This window comes from Syzygium oleosum, unplaced genomic scaffold (genome assembly GCF_021117445.2).
Source record: "Syzygium oleosum isolate NSW1041296 unplaced genomic scaffold, Sole_v2.1 Sole_v2.07, whole genome shotgun sequence".
Classification (NCBI taxonomy): Eukaryota; Viridiplantae; Streptophyta; class Magnoliopsida; order Myrtales; family Myrtaceae; genus Syzygium; species Syzygium oleosum.
In genome coordinates, this window is record NW_026607491.1 from 9,201,030 (window position 1) to 9,220,233 (window position 19,204).

The window sequence follows — 19,204 nt, forward strand, 5'->3', positions numbered from 1 at the left end:
AACTACGGTGGGGTTCGGAAATAAGGTTAAGAGCCCGGCCCGCCCACCATCGAACCAATTGATGTTCTTGCCGAGCCCAACGGGCCATACTTTGTTATGAAGCCCGCCAGATGATGGTCCTTGGTCATGTATTGGAAGTGGACCCGTCAACCAAGCGGCTTAGGTCGGATTTCGGTCGGGTTGAAAATGGTCCAACCCAAATCGACCCATTTCCATGCAACACAAATCCCGTGACCCATACTCAACGTGACCCATGTTGTTAGAATGCTTCCAAATTTAACTCAATTTAGGAAAGTTCGTACCCAAACCAAGGTGAGAGCGTCGAGTAAGTAAGCAGAAGATCTAGTGAGGACGAGAGAAAATGAAGAGAGAGTCATAGAAGTGAGTTAGATCTTCGTAAGTTATAAACCCATTTAACACCCATATTATGTTAAATCTCATGCATACCCATTTACCAAATATAACTAACCCATATAATAACTCAACCCATCATATATGAATTAAAAAAAAAAAGGTTTATAACTCATTTTGACAGATCTAATTAAAAGTAGTCTTCTAGCATGAGGGACTTGTAGGCGTAAGAACACTACTCGAATCGCTAAAACAATTGCACCCGACTTATTTATGACTGCCGATGAAATTTTGCTCCCGCCACAGAAAGAACATTCCAAATCAGTCCCGATCGAAACCAGCAAGGTCCTCGAGACACCCCGAACAACGCCGTTCATTCTCGAAAGAAAAGTCGATGCCGAGGCCACGGCTCTCGAGACGCGATACGACGTCCGAGCCCAAATCGAACCCCGACGGCGACTCGGGATATTTCCGCAACCAGGATTGGTTCGAAACGAACGGCTAGCCCGGAGGCTTCTTCGGGGGTGGGGATGGGATTACGAATGGAGCCAAGAGAAAGAAAAGTAGCCGTTGCTTTCCGGATCGTCGGGAGGGGGGGAGGGTCTGGTGGCACCTCTCGTCCACCGGGGGGGGATCCAGCTAAGCAGAACACGCGCCCCACCGCCCCCTTTTTTCCCCCCGAAAATCAATTCGTGTCACCTCCAAACTCCCCTTCCCTAGCACTAGCACTTTTAGCACTGGCACTGTCTCTCGTCTCGTCTGGCCTTTCATGCCGAGAAAATATCAGGGCCCCGTTTCGGTCAATTCATCATGCCAGCTAGGATTGCCCCCCCTTCCTCATTTCTTCATTTTCATTTTCTACTTTTCGTTTCCGCTTTTTTTTTGGTTGGGGGGGCCGGGCGGGGATGGGGATCGATTTAATTAGTCGGATTGGGTGGGTCGGTCGGGGCGCGTTTAATCCGGGGATTCGTCTCTCCTCTTTCGCTTGTGCGCGTCGTAGTAATGTCGTCTTAGCAAAACCCCCACTAAAATCCAGGAGGATCCTCTCCTCCCTAAGTGGCCCCCCCGCCCCCCATGAGAACGAGAGATAAAAAAGTCTCTTTGTTGGAAAAGACCGTTCGGACAACCCGTCGGAAAAAACAAAGAAGGGAAAAAGGAAGAAAGAGAAAGAAAAGGAAAGGAAGCCGCTCGTTTGATATTTTTATCTTTTTTGAAAAAATTTCGGACAGTTTACATTTCTTAATCCCCTTTATCCTTTCGTTTTCGAGCTTCTTTATGACCCCCCGCTTTCCATTGTTATCAATGGACAGAGAAAGATATAGAGAGAGAGGGACTTTAGGAGCACTCCTGATCACTTCTTTTTTTGTTTTTATAGTACCGGTTGTTGTTGCTCGATCGCCGCTTTCATCGTGGAAGTGGAAAATTTAGGCCAAAAAAGAACGGGGGTCGCGACGACCGGTCGGAATCCAAATCGCGATGTATCGATGAGTGACCTCTGATGTAAACAGCAAGAGGAACGGCACATATATTTGCCCGAATTGATTTAAACATTAAACTTTTTGGGAAGGCGGTTAAAATGGCATTCCGATCCGATCTGGTCGGCCTGAACGGTACGATTGGATCCTTTCCTTTTCTTCATTTTTTGCGGTCATTTTCATATACAACCAAACTCCACGACAAATAAAAGAGGGGATCTCACCTTTATCCCATAAACGATCAAATCGCGTGTCTTTACTCCGACCACATCGGAACAGGAAATACACGGAGGAGGGCACGCGTGATCGCATCCGATCTTAAACTCGGGACCTGATGAGCCGGCCTCCTCCGCCGTCGCCCGTCGCACCGCCGCCCAAAATCACGAAATTGCCACCGGGCACCCATAAAACAAAAAGCGCATTACACCGCGGCGATGAAATCGGATAACATAAAAATCGGGAAAATGACAGAGAGAGAGAGAGAGAGAGAGAGAGAGAAACAACAACGAAGGAGGACGCGGCTCTGCCTTCTCCATCCCTCTCCCCTTTAATTGACTCCCTCTCTCTCTCTTTCTCTACACTCACTATCACACTCTCGTTCACACTCTCGTTCACACTCTCACTCTCTCTCTCTCTCTCTTCGAGCTTCTGCGTCCTCTCTCTCTCTCTCTCTAGAACATCACCTGTCAATCTTCTCCCCCGCACGGCACGAAGCAAGAGGAGCGCTCGAACCAGAAACCCTAAAGTCGTCGCTCCCCTCCCCCCCCCCCAGGCCCGATCGTCGTCTCGGCCAGATCTGGGCCGCGGAGCTCGCGGTGATTTCCCAGCTATGCGCCACTGATTCCCCCGCGCGCGCCCCCCCCCCACAGCATGTCGAGCTCCGACCCGAAAGCCCGCCCCAAGCCGGGCCCCTGGCCCCCCGTGCCGGAATCCTCGCCAATGCCGCCGCCGTCCTCGTGGGCCAAGCGCACCGGCTTCCGCCCCAAGTTCTCCGGCGAGGCCAATGCCGGCGACTCCGGCCAGATGCCCGTGCCCGTGGCCCCCCGGCCCAGGGAGCCCGACGGCCAGCCGGATCTCGAAGCCGGCCGGGCCCGGGCCCAGCCTCCGCCGGCGTCGGCGCCGCATCCCCCGCCTCGGCGAACGGGCAGGCCCAGGGGGACAAGCCGCCTCTGCCGCCCCCGCCCGCGGCGGCGGCGGCGGCGGCGGCCGTCGACAAGGATCAGCCGGCGAAGAGGCGGAGGGATTCTGATGGGGGAGGGGCGCCGAAGAGCTCCAGCCCGGGGGTGAACAGGCGGGCCTCGGCCGGGCCCGCGGAGGCGCCGCGGCGGCCCAACAGGAGCGAGGAAGCTGTGGACATGTTGCCTCAGACGGTGGATGATGATGGGTTTGGGAGCAGGCATTCGCATATGAAGTACGAGCTTAGAGATAATCCGGGCCTTGGTGAGTCTTTTGGGTTTACTTAGTTCGTTAGCTTCGTGATCTTTTAGCGGCGCGTGGTCTTATTTAAGGTGTGATAGAGTTCATCTGTTTGAAAGTCTCGATTCTGTATCTGTCAAATGTGCAATTTGCAGGTTGCAACTGCAATCATGCCATCTTTAATGCCGTCACAAAATAAGTAATTTAATTGGTGGCCACAAACAGTTTGGCTACAGTCATTTTGACAATTCAAGTCAAATTGTATGTTTTTGTGCGGCTGTACTTTTCATTCGATGATATCAGGGATATGATGCTTCTTGAAAAGATACCTTTTTTTTAATCAAATGACCTTAATTTTTTTCGGTCTGGATCAATGACCTTATAGATAGGCCTGATTTTGCATGATTTCACTTGTGTGATATATATTTCTTGTGCATATTGCTTTCGCGAAAATACGTCATATCTATGTTTTAACAATCAGCATTATTTAATTTCTCTTCTACGGTGCAACTTTCAGTTCCAATTGGCTTCTATGGATTCCAGCATTTTCTTTCAATGTTGGGCTCGCTCGTTCTCGTCCCACTTGTCATAGTTCCTGCAATGGGTGGCGATCATGTGAGTAGTCTGGTTTTATTTCCTAATATATGTTGATTTTCGTCTCCATCAACCAATGTACCTCATTTGACTTGATTTAAGAATGTAGGAGGACATCGCAGCTGTAGTCTCTACTGTGCTCCTGGTGTCTGGAGTCACCACACTTTTGCAAACTTGTTTCGGGTCAAGGTTGCCCTTGATACAGGGTCCATCTTTTGTTTACCTTGCTCCTGCTCTAGTGATAATCAACTCTCCAGAATTTCAAGGGCTGAATGGAAATGTAAGTAATCAATTTTCACTTGATCTAATTGTGGCTAGATAAATTAATTTACTTGTTGGTGCTTTCTCCAGACAACTGTTCAAATCATGAGCTATGCATCAAGTGCAACCGCTTTTTTATTCTCCTTGTACTGGCATGTTTTGATCTACGTTTAAATCCTTCATTGTGTATCTTCTACATCACCTTATCGGTGGACAGTTTTCTCCAGTTAGTTGGATGATATGATTAGCTTACCAATGGAAAATGGACAAATGTTACTGGCTCTGGTTTTGTGGCTTACGCCCTTCATTGTCATGTTGCCTTCTTCAGTCTGAAGCTTCATCACAGAGCCATTTAGTCATGTGGGAGAATGGTGTTAAGAAGTACTGATCACTTTTAGTCATGCCCTCCATAAGAAGAGGAGAGAGAAGTTGAACAAATTAAGTGACACTCCTTTCTCAATTAGACATGACAGAGTCTACCCATCCTTAGATACTAGATGAATTTTCTCAGCTGTCAGTGAGCATTTCATTGTCAATGGTGGCATTAGCGACATGAAACTTCTTTAGCAATCACCTGTTGGAATTTTATACTTCTAGATGAAGCTGGAGTTTAAGTTTACTTTTGGACAACTTAAAAAAATCTCTAGTGGCTTTTGTCATCTAGGTAGGAGTCTTGAGGAGACTTCATCATTTTATAGGCAGAATGCCTACTTTGTCGTTAACAATTTACAGATTTCAGTTTAAAGGTATGCAGGCAGCCAAAAATTTTATGAGTAATTTCACTTGTAAGAGTGAATTAGTTGCACGGGGTTGTGATGGACTGATAAATAGGAAGGTGGTTGAGATATGTCAATATCATGGTTGTGTTTTCATCCATTGAATTCATAACGTGTATTCATAAGTAAAATATACTTGTCTCTAGTCATGAACTTGTTAAAAAATTCCTATTTTGCATTTTTTCCAGTTAATTTACATAATGCCGTTGTTAAGGAACTCTAGATTTAGGTATATTACCGCATCTTGTAAATAGAGATTTGATTCTTGATAATAAATTTGACATTTCAATTCAGTCTTACTGGATCACAATCTTTTGTGCATAGAAATTAGAATGTTCTCATCTCCCTCATGTGTCGGAGGTTGATATGGAGCTGCGCTTTGATTAGCTTAGGTTGATTCACAGTTAATATATTTTCACAGTGACAAGCGTGCATTGGGCAAACCATTCAAGAACACCTGCTATCAGTATGAAAGAAAAAGTTGGTTGATTTGTATCCTTTTGTAAAATTGGTTTTCTAAAGACTGTTATTATTGCAAACCTATAGGTTTGGTTTCTGGAATTAGGAATGGCTATTTCTCTCCCTTTTATCAACTCTTTGCGTCTGTGTATAAGTGAATTTAAGCCTTTAAGGTCTAAGTTTACCTTGGTTTTCATCTTACGGATCTTACTATCTTACAATCTTTCTATTTCATCTTTGAATGCCATTGAGCCTAAGTTGTTTTGTGATGGCAGAATTTCAAACACATTATGAGAGAGCTACAGGGTGCCATAATTGTCGCTTCAGCTTTTCAAGCCATACTTGGTTATAGTGGACTTATGTCCATTCTTCTGAGGTAGAGCTATGCTTATCAGCTTATCAGCTTATTATCTATCAAGCACTGCCTATTAGCATGCTTGTTATTTAACAATGCTTTTATGAAATTATTGCTGAGCAATGCCAGATTAAACTACTGCAGTTCTTTTCTCTTACAATTCAGGTTGATAAATCCAGTAGTGGTGTCCCCAACTATTGCTGCTGTTGGACTGTCTTTTTATAGCTATGGTTTTCCTCTGGTTGGAAAGTGTCTTGAGATCGGCATTCTGCAGATATTACTGGTCATAGTTTTTTCTCTTGTAAGTTCTACATAGCTTTTTCAAAAGGGCACGTGCAGTTTCCTTCTTTCTCTATTTGGCAGTACATCAACTCTCTCTCTCTCTCTCTCTCTCTCTCTCTCTCTCTCTCTCTCTCTCTCTCTCTCTCACGCTTGCGCACACACACACCCATGCACACACAACATTGCATTCTGAGCTGTTGTTTAATTGAGGGCATTCCTTTGGAATTTTATCATATTGTAATATCTGACATGTCTGTCTATTTTCTTGCAGTATCTTCGCAAGATATCAATTTTTGGTCATCGTATATTTTTAATCTATGCAGTAAGTTAAAAGCTGCAAAGCTCTACTTCTTTTTCTGTCTCACATTATATTCATAGTTTTCTTTACCATTTGCAAATTTCTATAGTTATGTCCGCTCATATTTGTAGGTTCCACTGGGTCTTGCTATCTCATGGGCTGCTGCTTTCCTGCTGACCGAAGCTGGTGCTTATAGCTACAAAGGTTGTGATGTAAATGTACCAGCCTCAAACATAATATCTGAGCACTGCAGGAAGCATATATCCCGGATGAAGTACTGCAGGGTCGATACCTCCCAGGCATTAAAATCTTCTCCATGGTTGAGGATTCCTTATCCATTACAGTGGGGAACTCCGGTCTTTCGCGGGAAAATGGCTATAGTTATGTGTGTCGTGTCGATAATATCGTCAGTGGATTCAGTAAGTGTTTGGTTTTGTTTCTCTAATGATTTTAAGCTATTTATTCAGATCTCATTTTCTTGATATGTTAAATGTCACATATAGCATTCCATAGGTGATCAATTATATATAAAGTACATGTAAGTTCTTGGTTACAGAGTGTATTGTGTGCTAACCACAAACTGTGTCCGACATTATGAGATCAGTGTAGCTACAATTTTTTCCAACTCTATAGTTAGTTATGTGAATGGAAGAACTATAATTCACATTTTGTATTATGTGATAAACTACACTTTGCATCATGGACTTTGGAAAAGAAAATCAAATCTATAACACACAAATATTCTGACAGCTAGCACATGAATTTCACAAAACTGATGGCTAACAGATGACAAAGTAACTTTATGTATTCATAGGACTTACATATAAAGTATGTGTTTTGAACTTGATGAAATGTAGTAGTTACTGCGTTTTTGCACCCTTTTCCAAATAGCTGGTCTGCTAAATTCTCCTTTTGTTACATTCAGGTTGGATCATACCATGCATCTTCACTCTTGGTGGCGTCGCGACCTCCAACCCCAGGCGTTCTTAGTCGAGGCATTGGTCTTGAGGGTCTTTCAAGTGTCTTAGCTGGTCTCTGTGGCACAGGAACCGGATCGTCCACACTAACTGAGAATGTGCACACTATTGCTGTGACTAAAATGGGAAGCCGTAGAGCAGTTGAAGTAGGTGCGGGTGTTTTGATAGTTTTATCTGTTATAGGTAAGAAGTCATCCTCAATATCTTTGACTTCTGAGATCATTGGATCACTTGGGTGGTGGAATCACTGTTGATGCTACCTGCTTGGGGTGCTAAATGAAGCCTTCTGTGGTATTTGGATAATTGAGTATAGATAATAGATAAATAGGCGTCAAGGATGTGCCAACCATACCATTTACAAGATTTGTATATACGCATAATGGCAAGTGACAACCTTCACAATTGAGATTCTTCTAACTGAGATGAACTAAAGTTTGTCAACTTCCATACTGTAAACAATACCAAAAGAATGATAATTTTCTAGAGAAACCCATTTTCTTTAAAGTTATTTTCAAGACGGCAATGTTTCACATAAAATTTTAAGTTTCTTAAATCTTTGAAGCACTAATCAACTGAGCTGACAAAATGATTGTGGCTTCATATTGCTGAACTTGATATGTAGCTGTGGTCGTGATTTAGATCTAGATGGCTGTTTTGCTAGCTTGAGACTGTCCTTTGACTGAATGTGTTGTTCCCTTCTCACCTTTTTTCCTTGAGAGGACCATCCTTGGATCAGGTGTCTTTTGTACTGTACAATTTTATAGGATCTTGTGTCAACTTGTCATATCTTTAAGACTTGCTCCTAGTGCTAATAAGGCTGCCAAATCCTTTCTAGTTCCTTTTAATTTCTGATTCTAACCTTGATGGTAACGTGCCATATGAGTGATGCAATCAACAAAGGGCTGATTCTTTGAGCTAGAAGTTTAACATACTAAGCAGATGGAGTTTGTGATTTTGGCATATGCTTTTGCATGTGAAGTTTGATAATTTTTCATTTGTGATAGTCGAGCATGGAGGCAACTCTGTAGTCTTTGTTATTTATCTGGCAAATTAAGTTTAAGTAAGGTTATGGCACTGAGATGCTGAACATACCGGTTCATGTTCTTTCTTTCTGCACCTCCTTGGGTACCCTTCCTGTGGGCATGAAGTGGCCTGTTTCCTTTCCAATGGTGAAATTTAGTATCGGGTCTTGATGTTTTCTTTCAATTGCTCACAGGTAAAGTCGGAGGTTTTATTGCTTCAATTCCTGTGGTCATGGTTGCTGCTCTCCTTTGCTACATGTGGGCAATGCTTGCTGCTTTAGGCCTGTCAAATCTGCGTTACAGTGAGGCAGGAAGCTCTAGGAATATCATCATTGTTGGGCTATCTTTGTTTTTCGCCCTTTCAATACCAGCCTACTTCCAGCAATATGGCATCTCCCCCAATAGTAATTTGTCCGTTCCAAGTTATTTCCAGCCATATATCGTAGCTTCTCATGGACCTTTTCGCAGCAAGTATGGAGGGGTAAGGATCTCTTGGCCTGCTCTGCTTGCAAAATTCTTTTTCGGCTTCTTCTTCTTGGTGGTTTAGGAATCGATCATTTTGCATGCAAAACCCTTGATGGCAGGGTGATCGGATAGGTTTTTAGAAATAGATGTGGAAATAGCAATAGACAAACTCTCGTTTGGGCAGGGAACATAGTGCCACACTAGAATAGATAACTGCTTTTGAATGGAGCATTAGTTCTTGAAGTTTCAGGATGCAATTGTGCTCCCAAGCTACACGATAACACCATCCTATGTGGTGTGAATGTCATCCCGTTGCACATGAGAGATGATATCCTAATATGTCAGCGAAAAAAATGATCCTGAAGCATTCTCTTTTATAGGAGTGTTTAAATCTGTGCTAGTGACCGTTCGTCATTTCCTCTTTGGTTTATAAAAAGAAACATCTATTAAATAGTCAGAAATGAAGTGAGCTTATCTATCCAAGTTAAAGAACCCCAGCCAAATCAATGATCCATCCAAGTTAAAGAACCCCAACCAAGTCAATGCTCTCAGTCAGATTGGCTTTGTTTTTAACTGATAATGGAATCTTTAAGGCCCATAGAGCTTCCCAATGAAGAAAAGATTTCTAGCAAGTAATTTGTTTCTGTTATGTTAAACTTTGCAGGTGAACTATGTCTTGAATACATTACTTTCAATGCACATGGTAATTGCATTTTTTGTGGCTGTTATCCTGGACAACACTGTTCCTGGTAGTAAGCAAGAACGGGGTGTTTATGTGTGGTCTGAACGGGAAGCTGCGAGGAGGGAACCTGCAGTTGTTAAGGACTATGAGCTTCCCTTCAGAGTCAGCAAGTTCTTTAGATGGGTTAAATGGGTTGGTCTCTGAGCATCGGCGTTGCTGGGTGGCTAAATCATTGCATTAAAGCAGCTGTCGTTACGAGATGATTGTAATAGCACTTGGGTTCTGAATCTGAGCTGTTTAACACCATACTGAAGCGGAGCAATACCCCACGGTCTGTTCTTTTCTAGCAAAGTAGGACGACATGAGCCAATAGATTTTGGATATGAGTCGCAATGTACATTTGAGGTCTCTTGAGATCTGGTTGTGTTTGTAATTTTTTGAATGGTTAGCGGTAGCTTACTGAAATGTCTAGATACAGCTTCTGGCAAGCTAGGAGCTCTGTTGTGTAAATTCTGTTTGGATCATCTTTTTCTCGAACAAATTTTGTTTGGAATACTGAATGGAAATGAGTTCTACTCGGAAATATTGATCACAGGCATGATGTTTTATCTTCCTCCTAACTCTTAACTTGTGTTTCGTACGATCTAGAAGATCGGTGGGATGAGCTTTTATTTTCTTTGCTGATGGTCATTGCAGGTTTTCAATGGAAAATGACTGTTGGATTCATGATTTTGGGAACTTAATGGTGCTATGATAAGGGCTTAAGTGACCTAATAGTGTTATTCTTCCTTCCTTATTGGATCTTCCCGTCTTATTCATGCCCCTCTCCTAATATTCGTGATAAGAATGTCATACCAATTGGAAAAACAGCAGGGCTTGCATTAATGGAGTTTATAGTGAAAAGCAAAGACCATGGGATTTTTCTTCACCGTGATTGGTTCTGTCTTTTATATCCAGTGCAGGATTAGGTACCAAATATATTTAGCGTGTCTCGGATGAGCGACCATTTCGAGGTAAATCTCAATCCAAATGCGTGCTGTCTCTTTTCAAAGCTCGATCGCTAGCAAGGGTCTGTCGTGCATGGCGATATCATGCACATTACTTAATGTAACACTATTAATAGAATAGGGCGTGGGCGCGCCCGTCAAGGTTGATAATAGAATAGGGCTACGGCACGCCACCGTTGCCTTGTTTTTGACATGAGCCTTTCCTTACCGGCAAATGTAATGTGAATTGTTTGACATCCTCAGATGGCAAGCTGTGTGAATAATATTAGTAAATCACAAGTCATGAAACAATATATACATACTACAGCAATTTTTTGTATGTAGATATGGATATGACATGACTTATCGGATCCGCTACCCTTCATCTCGATGGCCATCTCCCTCTTTGTTTTTGACCCAACTGTCTTTCGCACCTTTAACCCCAGTCAACCCGTAGAATTCTTCTATCAACTCTCTCTCTCTGTCTCTCTCTCTCTCTCTCTCTCCCACAAAAGTTTTTTAGGACATTTTCAATACGAAACATATAAATTACATGGCTAAAATCACGCGATGATGAATTATATGAATTACTTAGCTATGACAGCGTTAAGTTGACATAATAATTTCGATGGCGGTATGATTGCCTCAATGCTTCTCACGTAGTCGGGTCAATAGAAATCCAATAGACAGTTCCGATGGTACGAATTTCAATCACCCAAATTCAGTTTAGTGGACTATGCCCATGGGTGAGTTTTGTGACATAGAGACTTAAAATTGTTGAGCTTCTTTTTGTGGCTTAATTTTTTGTCGAATACGTCGTTTGGGAGTATGGGACTAAGCTCAAGATCTTCTAATATATGACAGAGAAACTTTCGGGCGTCCGTTGGGTTGAGAACGAACACCCTGAGAATGCCCCGGATCAGATTATGGCTGGTCCGGCGACCCCGCTACACTTAAGTCGCATGGCCGGCCGGCAGCCTAGAAGATCTCTTGGCATTGGCTAGATGTCTGGCCACAATGTTGGCAGGGAACTCGGACTAGGGCACAGCTTTTGTCCAGGTATCCAGAGGGAACGCATTTTGACGCAAACTTTTCCGTTTTTAAGTAAGTTTTCTCCTCCATCTTGAATAGAACACGATCACAAGCTGTTCAAAGAGTCTCTTATGCTATTCTAGCAAAACTCGATAAGAGAAACATGAGCGCTTGTGAGGATTTGTGTCATGGGGCTTAAGAGACATATAAGCGAGTGATTGTAACCTCCGAACCATGTAAATCTTCAATTTTCTTTATCGTTTCTTGATGTTTTCTCTGGCAAATTGCGTTCTTTCGCATTAGATCGCGTCATTTAAAAAAAAATAGTTATAGCTCAGCTCCCATTCTTCGACTAGACCTCCTCCTACATACAAAGTGATAGTCAGCACATATGCACATGTATTTGTCTTGACCCCAGGTCGTTGATCAGAAGATGAGACTATCTCGAGTTGACCAGCTGAACTTCAACGTCAACTCCATATGTATTTTCTGCTACATCAATATAATTAAATTTTGTTCCCGATTTCGCTGCAAATGCAAGCTTGACAAATTCTTGGGGGGGCGATGACCTCCACCTGCCTGCCCTGCAAGAGATGAGCGAAAGTTCGATGCTTCTTCACCCATCCATCAGCCAACAGCATATTCCTTTCGAGGTACTAAAGTATCATCATGTTTCACGTAAATCAGGATTGACTTCACAGTTCACATGTCCTTCTTTTTAAAAGATAAAAGGAGGGATCACATTTTATGTGAATAACAATAAATTTAAAGCTAGGGCTTAGAAGATACTTCACTAACCTCATTGAAATGAGTAGGATATGGAAAGAAACCTCGATGGCTCTCGCAAATGATGCTTGCTCGTACTGTTTTCCGATTAATCGAAGACAGGAAGTAATTGCGTTTTTGTGCACACTTCAGTCTAGCACAATAACATGTCATATCGAGTTTCTATACTACCCCGAGTCAATTTATTTCCATGGAGATCGCGATTCATCGACTACAATACGTGGCTCAATCAATCATGTATTTCGACATGACGTGCCACGAACTCGAATCCATCCTCACTAATCGAAGGGTCTCACTTCTTATACTTGGCATAATTTGTATATTCTTATGCAATCATTAGCTAGACATTAAGTACTAATCAATTAGTTGAGAGTGGCTCTACTCACCCTATCGTCTCTTGCAGATCTTCTTCACCCTTTCTGCTTTTCTTTTCGGTTTGGTTGTTTCTGAGAAACCCTGGTTTTGACAGGGACAAATGCACGGCTCTCCCTCCCGTTGACTTTCAAGTTTGTACACATTAAAATGTTCCATAAATTTTCTTTTTCGCGCGACTTCACCATCTGTAGGTCAAGGTCTTCCCCGTACTTCACATTCGTAAGATGTGAATCACATGTACACTGAAAAAACAACGGAGCACATGCTCAGGCTCTGCTTCACGTTTTCATGTGCGGATCGCGCCCTGCATTATTGCGAAGATAAGAGGACAATCCAATGAGGAGAAGGCAACAAAACAGTTGGAAGAATAACTGCACGTCCCGAGGTTTTCGTGCAAGAATCTGGTCCAACCCTAGTACAGTACAGCATCTCTGCGTCACATGGACGTCGACTTTATAAAACCTGCAGGGTCTGATCAATACAACTAGATTAATGTCTAGTCTAAGCAACATAAGACAGGTGGAACATATGCATCATTGGATATTGCCACGGTGAACACGGATGCCGAATCGTTTTGTCGATTATGGCCGGTGATCTCTGCGATCACTTATCCGTTCATAACAGTTTAGAATCATTTAATTTTATGATGATTTCAGCTCTCTAGCGCGATAATGAAAAGGCGTTTTATGATTTAATTTAACGTAGTATGGTATTACTTTTTAACATGGTCAAAATGTCAAGGATGTTCTCGAGTCAGTTTTGAACTATGTCGATCATATAGTTGTATATTAAGTTCATGTACAACCAATGTGTATATATATGAAGTGTCAAAGATCAAAATGCTTAGACTCGATGATCTTTGATCAAGTATTTCTAATGTGTTATAACATTGCGAGGACCTTTCCCGTCCCCTTCCAACATTTCCGTCACAAAGAAAGAGAAAAATTTCAGTTAACATGGTCTTTCTAACTCTCCTTTTCATGTTAATTCCGGTGAAGTTTACGTTCCAGCAATTTCCTTTCCAATGTATATGCTTTGATTTCCTTCTAATCTAGGGATAATGACACAAACAGTTCCTGGATTTTGACCTAATGTGCAATTCAGTCACTGAACTTTTAATTTATCCAATGTCGTCCATGAACTTTAATATAATATTCAATGCGGTCCCTGAACTTTTAATTTGTTCAATTTGGTCCCTAAACTTTTGATACATGTTCAATTCAGTCCTTGAACTATATGAAAATATTCAATGTAGTCCCTGAACTTGAATCAATGGAGGGATGACATTGAACATTCTCATATAGTTCACGGACTACATTGCATATCGGGTTAAAGTTTAGAGACTACATTGAACAAATTAAAAGTTTATGGACCAAATTACACATTGGGCCAAAGTTCAAGGATTGTTTGTGTTATTTTCCCTCTAGTCTAATTCCTGCACCGTCCTTTAGTTTCCTTCAATTCCCTTTCACACTTTGCTCTAGGGAACTAGCAAGCTTTATTCGCGCACCTGTCGTTCGACCCATCTTTTGAAAACTTGTTTTGTGGATAGTTTGATCATTTTGTGATAGAATTATGACCAGAGAACAATCTTCTATACGTTTTCCCAGTTGCTCGATAGTTAGATTCGCTCGATGTTGATTTAGGAACAACGTCATCGAACGTGTGGAGATCACGACACTCATTATCAAAACATGTGGAGAAAGCAAAGACATTTACTTCGAAGCATGCAAATTATTTGGAGAAATGCACCAAGCAAGCAAACAACAATGGTCACGAACGAGACATCAAAAGATACGTATCTTCAAACTCCGTAATTGATCGTCGACAACGACTTCCTAGAGCAATTTAGACCACAATAATATCCAGAAATTGCGTTTTTTTCTTTCTCTTTTCTTTTTTCATTGAATGTGACAAGGAAAATGTCATCCTCTTCGTGTGGAAAACCTGGCACGTGGACGTGGAGTAAAATCTATTGTTGTGTACAGACAGACGTCAATTACTTGGACGTGTTAAGCGTGTTGCTACAAACTTATAAGCCACGTGTCCTTCCCTTGTTTCGAAGTTGTCAACGCTAGTCGTACGTAAAGACAGTCGAATCGTGTCAAATCCCATGTTTGCCATGCAGCTTCAAATGCGCTCCAAGGAATCCAACCATAAGTTAGCATGATTCGATTACAACCGTACGTGTCTCGATCTCATATCGCAGCGTCTTCAGTTCGAAGTAACCTTAAAGAAATATGCATATCATCTTATGATAGGATTAGCAAATCCGGTGATTCATTGCATGCATTAGTAAAAGTCAGTCGAGGAGCGAATTTGAATACCTACCTTATGAAAAAAAAGAAAAAAAGTGGGTAGCTATTGAAAACGAGACGTGAGGTTGTCACGATGAACTCGTTTAACTACACATGGCGCGATTACGAGAAGAATTCAACTATAGGTGTGCGGAATGGGCAAATGAATTGGCTTGAAACTCGCATTCAAGATGCGACACGAGTGCTGTGTTCATATTGAGGAGTCTTCACGGACCTATATAACTCGAAAGGGCTTTGAGAGATGTACCTACCATTGACAAAGAGATGTTGCAGTGAATGAAAAATGTCATACGGTGTCGGTAGATTAAGATGGGCCAATTCAAATCAAAGAGATGTGAAAGGCACGCCAACAACCACAGAGGCAAACCCTGAAATACGGATGATCTTCACTAAACGATGTTCCATCAACACGCCAAAAGGACTCTCATGTATATTGATCTCAGAGAACTTACGTCCATCTCGCTATGACACATGTTTTCGTCCATGTGTCACAGGTCGATCGATATAGCATTTCCTTACCCATGCAACCTAATGTAGCCTTAGGAATCTCTTCCCAAGTCAGTTTTATAGTTCACGGCTAGGAAGCATGGAGACTCTCCGAGGCCTCTGTGTCGTGTCGGACACCGACACTCGTCCGACACTCTTTATTTATTTATTTATTTATTTATGGATTTGAATCAAATTAATTTGATTGAAATAATTATAAAAATGATAATTTATCATGCATATATAAAAATATACACGTAATATACAATATGTTGGAATTCTAATTTTTTTGAGAAATAACATATCGGCGAGTTGTGTCGTGTAGTGTCGCGTGTCGGTGCTACTTACATTCACAGTACTTCGTGCAGGAGAAACCTCGGGACTGTGACATATATGTGTTGTGCTATGCAATGTCTCATCATCTGATAAATAATTTTTTGAGTATAGTCTAATGTACATATAACGGTCCATTTTGTTACGTGGGTATTATCCTATGTCTCGTCAAGAGATTAAGGATTAGGGTTAATACCACGAAAAATCTCAAACTGGTACACCTGTGACAATTTTACCCTAAACTAATTTTTTTACCACGAAAAATCCTAAACTTGCACACTTGTGATAAATTTACCCCAAACTAATTTTTTGACAACCAAAAACCTTCAACTGGTGCATTTGTGACAAATTTACCCTCCGTTAATTTTCATTAAATTGAATTAATACAAAAAAAAAATTATAAACTGGTACACCTAGACAAACGGCGAGTAAAACATAAAATTGGTACATCTCTCAATTGTCGTGTGTCATTTAACAAAGTAATTTGATTGTAAAATTTAACGGAAATAAATTGAAGGTAAATTTGTCACAGGTGTACCAGTTTGAGATTTTTTATGTTCAAAAAATTAATTTTGGATAAAATTATTATAGGTGTACTAGTTTGGGGATTTTCGCAATATTAACCCTAAGGATTAACACCAGTCGATTAAAGTTGGAGGGTCCCAGAAATTCCGTCAACGTGACATGATAATAATAAAAATGGATGTGAGGCGAAGTCTTCTTGGTCAGAGAGTAGCCACATAAAAAGGAGTAGGACCCTAATGTTGCTTTAACAAAGAGCCGACGTGACAACTATGGTGCAAAATATATAAAACTAATGCCCTTATTCAGCACATACAATTGAGTTGGTGCAAGGAAAGCTTAAAGATAATTAAAATGATATGTATTGGAGGCCCCTTAGGAACCTTCTGGTCAAGTCAATACATGTCATTATATATATATATATATATATATATATATATATATATATATAATGAGTTGGTGAAATCCACCAAAAAGAAGAAAGAAACTGCCTCCTATAATTATAGGAGGCGACCAATTCATCTCTAAACCTTTCGATTGCACTAATTTAATCCTGAACATTCTAACGATTTGCTAACCTAGTTTTAAACCTTTCAAAATTTTGCCAATTTAGTCATAAACCTATTATTTGGATAATTACTGAAAAGATTATATCGACAAATCGTTAAAAGGTTTAGAACTAGATCGGCACAATTGAAAGATCTAGGATTATATTGTCAAATCGTCAAAGACTTAATTGATATAATTAAAAAGTTTAAAACTGAATTGACCGCCGTAAGATAAATTTAGGACTATTTAGACAATTTTCACTATATCCATGCCATCTTAGTTTCTCATAACGTGTCCCGATGTTGGTGCATAGAAAGAAGAAGATGGGGTCGGCCAGAAAAGATTGATTTGGCACGAAATGCCTCACGACAACCCCACATCTACGGTGGGGAGTTCGATTCCCCCACTTTCTTTGGGGAAGCCAGGGGTGGGGACACATAGTTTTAGGTGTGAGTTTCGACTCCCACGCTCCGTAAAAAGCGAGACAGAAGTTTGAAAAGTGAGATGAGAGATAGAGTAAGAATAGGCGTAGGACCGATAAAAAAAAAAAACAGCCATGCCCGTAGTCTACAATTGACACACGAAGGTTACGCCGTATTTTCATTCGTAAGTTGGAATTTTATTTCACACGTGCGCAAAATGGTGGGTGGCGCCCGGCCCTTAGCTACAAGTAACTTGTATAAAAATTGGAAAAACGACACGTGGACCGAGTTAAGGGTTTTTAAGAGCGTGGGGGGATTAAGATAAACTCGAAATCATCTTTGCACTGTCGGGTAAGGTAATGGGTTGCTTGAGCACGAAAAGATCGCGGTTTCTTGGGGAAGAAATTCATAGATGGGGGGCAAAATTGCAAAAAAAAAAAAATCGCGAAAAGAGTGGGCACAAATGAAATTTGCGAAACATTGCGACGGACGTCCTAACCAACCAGATTGATAGTGGGTTAGGCCGTGGAATCTTTCCTAATTGCTCGTTCAACGCGGGCGATGTGCATTATCGAGGACCGCCCCGCAATTTCATTTTTTTTTTTTTTGCGTTTTTTGAAAGTTTCTTCCGGGGGCAAACGAAAAATTAAAATATTATCTAAGGGAGGGATAACCTTTTAATTAATATGGGGTCGTGTGTAGCAATGTACATAATGTTTTGGGGCCGTGGCTTTCTTAATTTCTCATTAATGTGAATGGTGGTTTGACATTATCTTTTTCAGTTTGCTTCCTTGATGTTTTAAGGCCAAGGCATGATTCTATGTATATAGAGGCATTCCAATAAAGGGGGCTAAATTTTCGTATCGACTCAAAGTCGACACTTTATGTGATAAAAAAAAAAATTGAGCTGGAATTGGGACTCAAATTAATGTTTGTGCTTTTTTATGAGACAAATAAAAAAAGTTTAAGTTAGAATTAGGACCCGAGCTAAAATTGGCTTTTATGAGACAAAAAGTTTAAGTCAAAATTGAGACTTAAGCTATTTTCAGGGAATCGGGTCATTTTATAATATAAAATTAAGAAAAACATTAATTATAACGACTTACGAGATGATATATTCTATGGATAATGAACCCATTTTGCATTAACAACGGTTGCTTTTGACATCATAATATCTTTTATTTTCGTCGTAATTAGTGTCGTATCTAATTACACAAACTATTTTGCACTAATATAATCTCATTCGAGAGAGAGAGAGAGAGGGGCGCAGGCTTTAATTAAGCAATTTAGAATGTTTTCCCCCACGCGTGGTGCATGAAATTTTCCAGATACTTAATCATATCGAATTAAACCATACTCTTTGACTAGGAGCAAGACCAAGTAAATCAGCATTAAGGGAGTACTTTTCAAACCCATCTCTAACCTCATTGAAGAAATAGTCTCATCCAATTTTCTCTCAAGGCTCTCTCCAACCGTTCTCTCTTCATTATTCAAATCAAGAATCATAGCATGCACTACCCATTCACACGACGTCATCACATCAAAGACCCCAATTATTCTCTCTTTTTCCAATTAAGCACTTGTCCCCTTCCAGAACAAAACCAAACCAAACCAAAACGAAAATTTGGTCGCGTCTCTTTATATAAGAATAAGAGGAAGATATAACGATTGCGCCATTATGACGGGAGCATAACGCACGTAATTTAGCATTGATTGCAACCATTTCTTTTGTAAGCATATTTTCCACAATTGCTTAGACTAAACAACGAAAGGATGGCTACCGTGACGCGATGCTTTAACGTGGTAAAACACTACATGACTAGGAGTTGTAGAATGGTTGATTAAGGCATCCGGGTTTTCCGGCTCTGGTACTGGAAGTCGCCCGTTCGAATATCACCAATTGAACGCAAACCACTCCCAATTAGGGTAACCTGCATAGGCAGAAGCATGTATTGAACCGGTTCATGAGACTATTAAGGTGT

General features: G+C 41.1%; 1 protein-coding gene across 1 annotated transcript; it reads left to right on the forward strand.

Moving 5' to 3' along the window:
• The first annotated feature begins 2,589 nt into the window (after window positions 1–2,589).
• LOC115673420 (nucleobase-ascorbate transporter 12) lies at window positions 2,590–10,005 on the forward strand. The gene is given in 11 exon segments (XM_030595586.2): window positions 2,590–2,936; window positions 2,939–3,266; window positions 3,760–3,857; window positions 3,946–4,116; window positions 5,608–5,708; window positions 5,853–5,988; window positions 6,241–6,291; window positions 6,399–6,686; window positions 7,193–7,427; window positions 8,461–8,747; window positions 9,396–10,005. Coding segments are annotated over 11 exon segments (2,157 nt in total). The 5' UTR covers window positions 2,590–2,696; the 3' UTR covers window positions 9,618–10,005.
• The last annotated feature ends 9,199 nt before the right edge of the window (window positions 10,006–19,204 follow it).